At 45.3% G+C, this 6,045-nt stretch overlaps 2 protein-coding genes across 2 annotated transcripts in view; both read left to right on the top strand.

The window, feature by feature from the left end:
- fbp1a (fructose-1,6-bisphosphatase 1a) overlaps positions 1–4,311 on the top strand; it is a 4,913-nt gene extending 602 nt beyond the window's left edge. Inside the window, exons 2-7 of the mRNA XM_037680142.1 lie at positions 954–1,116; positions 1,209–1,301; positions 1,678–1,818; positions 1,906–2,043; positions 2,818–2,937; positions 3,775–4,311. Of these exons, the coding sequence (XP_037536070.1) occupies positions 954–1,116; positions 1,209–1,301; positions 1,678–1,818; positions 1,906–2,043; positions 2,818–2,937; positions 3,775–3,969 (850 nt within the window). The 3' untranslated portion in view covers positions 3,970–4,311. The remainder of the gene's footprint in view (positions 1–953; positions 1,117–1,208; positions 1,302–1,677; positions 1,819–1,905; positions 2,044–2,817; positions 2,938–3,774) is intronic.
- A 647-nt stretch (positions 4,312–4,958) lies between these two features.
- fbp2 (fructose-1,6-bisphosphatase 2) overlaps positions 4,959–6,045 on the top strand; it is a gene marked incomplete at its 3' end in the record, with an annotated part of 8,330 nt that continues 7,243 nt past the window's right edge. The window contains 1 exon segment of the mRNA XM_037680140.1: positions 4,959–5,170. Within this exon segment, the coding sequence (XP_037536068.1) occupies positions 4,998–5,170 (173 nt within the window).

Raw genomic sequence — 6,045 nt, 5'->3', positions numbered from 1 at the left:
GGTTTAAATGAGTCAAACCTGCGAGTTAACTGGTTTAAATGAGTCAAGAGTTAACTCGGTTAAATGAGTCCAACCTGAGAGATAACTAACTTGGTTAAATGAGTTCACCTGTGAGTTAGCTGGTTTAAATGAGTCAAACCTGCAAGTTAACTCTGTCACATGGAGTTCAACAGGTTTAGGGTTAAAGCAGTGTTCTGCAGAGGTTCAGGTTCAGCAGCTCATCTCTTCCTCACAGGCGGATGAACAGGAGATCCAGGTTCTCCTTGAGCCAATCAGGAAGAGCTTACCTGTCTCAGACACGCCCACTTGTTTATTCCCAGCAGGTATTTTTCTCAGTCGTGTGCAGCTTCATTTCTGATTATGGCTCAACTGCTGGGTTAAAAATAACTGGTTGTAGCCAGTGCGGGTTCCAGTTTGGACCGAGCCAACCCATGTTGGTTTTAACTCAGCAGGACTGGGGAAGATCTTTACCCAAAGATTTGGTTAAAATTAACTTATTTTTTTTATGTAGAACTTAGAATCTGGCCCAATAAACAAATAACTTGGCTAATGCTAGCAGCTATTAGCATCAGCTAGCTAGCACCAAGTTGTTAACCAGGTTAAACATCTTCCAACCCGTTTTTTACCATCGTACCTTTACTCTCTATGTCCTGCAGCAGAGGTCCAGTCAGGTCCAGCTGAGTCAACTTGTGGCTTTACATGTAAAGAACTGACTTGGTTCCTCCTTGAACCAACCACTGGGCCACTACGACCCATATCTGGTCGCATCAACCCAACCTTTGACCCAACACATTGAATTCAGAACCAAGTTCTCAACAAAACCTGGCAGTTTTTAGTACGTGGGCTCATTTCATGAAGAATCTCTGCAGCTGTGCATCGTCTCATCCATTTGTTCTGAGTTTCACCAGTTCAGGTTTCGGTGGTTCTGGTTCTGTGGCGTGTGTTCCTCTCAGATATGGGATTGCGGGCAACACGAACGTGACAGGAGACCAGGTGAAGAAGCTGGACATCCTGTCCAACGACCTGGTCATCAACATGCTCAAGTCGTCCTTCACCTCCTGCGTTCTGGTGTCCGAGGAGAACGAGAGGGCCATCATCGTGGATCCTGAGAAACGGGTGCGTTTGGGTCAGAACCACCAGCGATCAACTTGATCAGGATGTTCGAACAGAGCGCGTCGGTAGGCGATAACATCGATTATTTATTTCAGGGTAAATACATCGTGTGCTTCGATCCTCTGGACGGCTCCTCCAACATCGACTGCCTCGTCTCCATCGGAACCATTTTTGCCATTTACAGGAAGGTAACGACAAATACGACGTACGTTTGTCGAGAATTCACGACATCACTCATTTTAATAACTGTGTTCTGAATTTATCTAGAATTTAAAAAAAATAATAATAATCTGAAGCGTATAAGACACTTATTGTATGTGTATATATATCTCTCTCTCTCTCTCTATCTATCTATATATATATATATATATATATATATATATATATATATATATATATAGATATATAGATATATACGACCTTTTATTCATATCGGTGCTGCTTATCGCCAAAGTTGCCTTCAAAATAAAAGCAGAGGTTTTGAGTCATGTGCTGTTAATTTTTTTATTTTTATTGACGGCCCACGGGCCAATACATGCTTAAGTTCTGGTCGTGTTCTGTCAGACAACAGACAGTGAGCCATGTGAGGAGGACGCCCTGCAGCCCGGCAGGAACCTGGTGGCGGCGGGTTACGCCCTCTACGGCAGCGCCACCATGATTGTCCTCTCCACGGGTCAGGGAGTCAACTGCTTCATGCTGGACCCGGTCTGTTCCTCCTCATGGTTCTCAGACTGATTTCGCCCAGGCATCGTCAGGAGTTAGTGACGGCGTTCTGTACGTTCTGCTCCGCAGGCGCTTGGCGAGTTCATCCTCGTGGATCGAGACGTGAAGATCAAGAAACGTGGAAAGATCTACAGCCTGAACGAAGGCTATGCCAAGCACTTCGACCCGGCTGTGACCGAGTATCTGCAGAAGAAGAAGTTCCCCGAGGTACCGCCCATGTTCTTCCTGCTGCGTCAGGCTCTCAGGGTCCAGGCCCGCTTGGTACCGAGAAGCAGACCAGCAGTGGTGGACACCCCTACCCAAATCTTTAGCTTCGCTAACGCTAAACAACTCTGCAAACACTAAACGGGTAAAAAATTAGCAGAAGCTAATGCTAACTGCTAATCGCTAAGGCGACTGTCTGTCTGCATCACTCGTCTTCGCTCCTTCCAGTTGGAGACTGGTGGGACTGAGGCAGACCTGCTGGTTTGGTTTTATTGGGTTGGTTTGAAGGTGGGTGGGGTCATTTGTTGCAACTCAGCCAGTCATACCGGAGGTAGCCCTGCTAGGTGGACACATGTTGCATGAGGCACGCGTGCAGCGCTGCATGAGAGGAGATGGAACAGAAGTTTCAAACATCAGAGGAAGCGCTGGAGCTGTTCAGCTAGCTGCTGCTGCTGCGTCTGCCAATCACGTCACGTGTACATGTAGGCTGACTAACGGACTCTTCGAGACACGCCCACACCAGACGGGAACGAACGTGTGAATTTTGTTAGCGGACGTAAAGTTAGCGGAAGCTAATTCGTCCGTTAACGATTTCCAAAGTTGGAGAAATTGCTAATCCGCTTAGCGACGAATGATCTTCGCTGCTAGTGGCTTGGCGTCCATTGGTTGGATTTTTATCTGTTTAGTGGAAACTAAAGCAGCTTTTATGTCATGTATGTTATGTTTAAGCTCCACCTGCGGTTTCCTTGTTTTTGAGGCCTGATGAACTGTCTGCAGGACGGCAGCGAGCCGTACGGAGCGCGCTACATCGGCTCCATGGTGGCGGACGTCCACCGGACGCTGATGTACGGAGGAATCTTCTTGTACCCCGGAAACGTGAAGAGCCCCAAAGGAAAGGTGAGCTCCGCCGTCGGAGACCTGCAGGAGGAACGAAACCCGTTTCATGTCACGTCTTACGCTGATGACACCGTTTACTGCCGTTAATTCAGTAACGACGGATGACGTGTCGTTTCAAACCGATTAAATATTCAGTTTGATTTGAAATGTGTCTTAAACCTTGAGGTGTCTTTGTGTTGTGAAGCAGAGCAACGAGTTTTAAAGGTGCTCATGAAGTGAAGCGGTTCAGAGTTCTGTTCGATGTAACGGAGCTTCAGAAACTGGTTTCCTGGAACCTTCGTCTGTCACAACGAGTTTCTTCACCTCCACATCCTCTGGTTTCACAACAAACTGCACCGAGCTTGTTGTGAAGTCTTTAGTCTCCCTGATTTTAAACCTGTAAGGACGAGACGTTTAAAGGCTTCAACCAGGTTTTAAAGCGCCTGCAGCCATTTTACTGTCAATTTATTAAAAGTTATGTTTTATTTTTTAACTAATGATCAATATAATATGTAGTTCAGTGAAGACGGTTTGCTTTAATAAATGATAAAACGTTGTTGGCCCGTGTGACCCTGAAACTGAATGTTTTTATAAATTATACAATAAATATAAAATCATTAAAGTTCTGAAAAACAATATCAAAAGATTCATTTTGAGAAATGTTTTATAATCAAAGAGTTTCTGTCCTTTTACATGAAACAAACAAAATAAAATCTGATGACCAGTGTGGACGAGTCAGAACCAGTCCAGTGTTGGGACCCTGCTTCTGTTCTTTACTGGTTAAACACTTTTCAGATAGACGTCCTAGTTGATCTTATTTTCCTCCCCCTCTCATTTCTTCTCCTCCTCCTCCTCCAGCTGCGCCTCCTGTATGAATGCAACCCGATGGCCTTCATCATGGAGCAGGCGGGCGGCATGGCCTCCACCGGCCTCCAGAACATCCTGGACATCCAGCCGGAGAACCTCCACCAGCGCGCTCCCGTGGCCATGGGTTCTCCTGAGGACGTGCAGGAGTTCATCGCCATCTGCCAGAAACACGCCAAGAAGAAGTGAGGGCGGCCCGGCCCGGCTCGATGGAGAACCCTTCATCTCTGGACCACTTTTAATCTGAAGCTGGAAGTTTGTTTCTGTTCAAAGGGTTCTTCAGTGAAATGTTTTTATTTCAACAAACTCTAAATGTGAAACTTCTGTTTCCTAAAGTCACATTCCTGAAGAAAAAAAACAAAGGTTTTATAAAAAGTGCCAAAAATTAAAATATACTTGAATAAACATGAAGACGCTCATCAGCGGTTCCTTAAAGTCTGATTCATAAAAATATGACCTAACATAACCTCATGCTTTTATTGTGAAATTACTCTGTGGGCTCATGACTTCCTAATAAACAGGAAATACAAATAAATGTGTTTTTCTTCATTTGAATTGAGCCACGTCCTTTAAAAAGTGTTTTTTGTTTTAATTTGCTGCGTTCTTTAGAACTAAAATTCACTGAGAACAACAAACAGGAAGCTGAGCGAAGTTTCAGGGTTTTCAAAGTAAAACAGGAAATGAAACCTGAAACTGAAGAAGCTGGAACAAAAGCTGCAGCCACTGAAGAAGCTTTTATTTTGAAAGGTTGTGGATGTTTGGAATGAAGTTGACCTTTAAACTGAAAGGTCATGTGGGACTCTGTTGAGCAGCTGCTGAACAACAACTGATTAAAAATAAAATTTAAATCATCCTGAGGTGAAAAATCTGCAGGAAACAGACAAACTTTGTTTTGACGGAACCATCCAGAACCTTTCAGAACCATCCAGAACCTCAGTTTCATTCACGCATTTTTTATTTAATTTCAGCTTTTCAGATTAAATATTATAAATAAAAACAAACTTTAGATCAGATTCTGTGTTTCAGGCTGCTGAGTTCTGATGGACCGAGTCATTAAAGGTTCTGGTTCTGTGCAGCATTAAAGTGAATCCCTGCAGAAACCCAACACCACCACAGTCCAACCGGGTCACCAGATCACAAATAGATCCTCGGGGTCAGGGTCTGTGGAGCCCATTCACAGTCCTGCTGCCCTACAGGAAGGAGAACCAGAACCCAGCATGTCGGACCAGTCTGCATTTGAAACAGATGTTTGGACCCTGACCCGGTTCATCATTGAGACGGGCCGTCAGGCTAAGGGAGCCACCGGAGAGCTGACCCAGCTCATCACCGCCATGCTGACCGCCATCAAGGCCATCTCCTCTGCTGTGAGGAAGGCGGGCCTGGCCCACCTGTAAGTACCGACCCGTGGTTCTGGTACCCTCAACTCTCAAATGGGTTAGTCAGACCTGGACTGGACCCATAGGGAATACAGATGCTTTAAAGGCAGGTTCAGGATTTGTCAGACCAGGTCCAAGTCCAGAACCCAAACAGTTGAACGGGCTAAAACCCGGCAGAACTTTTAATTTGACAAAACTTTGTTTGTTTGTGTCTTAAACACCTCAGACTAAAACCAGAACCAACTTAATGTTCTCTGCTCCAGTGTCAGAACCTGAGACTCAAACCAGACTCTGTGTCGGATCAGAACCAGCTGCAGAACATCAGCCTCCAGCAGACTTTCCTGTTGTTGGACGTTTATTTTCAGTCCAGCAGCAGAACTGCTGGTTCTCCATCTGGCCGGTTCAACCAACAGAACCACGTGGAAGGTTCTGTTGTTGCTTCAGTCTGAGCGGAACGTGCCTCTCTGCAGAACCGATCCAAAGTTCTAATCTTGAAGAAACAAACGGTGGAGCAACTCGTCTGCCTGCAAGGAGTTAAACAAACTCACGACTGGACTTTGGACTGCTGCCTGGTTCTGGTCTCCTGGGTCGGTCCAAGTGGCTCAGGAGGAAATCTGAAATGTAACAACAGATAAAAGAAAGTTTTCATCTTCTGAAAATATGATCGGTACTGTGCAAAAGTTTTGAGCATTCTCCAAAGATCCAGACAGTCCTGAAATCTGTGAATGTGGTTCTGGATCTGCTTCCTGCTAAAAAAAATAAAGATTCTGGATCCACTTCCTGTTAAAGTGGTTCTGGGTCCACGTCCTGCTAAAATGGTTCTGGATCCACGTTCTACTAACATGGTTCTGGATCCACTTCCTGTTAGAGTGGTTCTGGATCCACTTCC

This window comes from Nematolebias whitei, chromosome 8 (assembly GCF_014905685.2).
Source record: "Nematolebias whitei isolate Nwh7 chromosome 8, NemWhi1, whole genome shotgun sequence".
In the NCBI taxonomy this organism is placed as follows: domain Eukaryota; kingdom Metazoa; phylum Chordata; class Actinopteri; order Cyprinodontiformes; family Rivulidae; genus Nematolebias; species Nematolebias whitei.
Note: the sequence above shows the minus strand (reverse complement) of the source record. Positions and strands in the feature narration are given on the sequence as shown.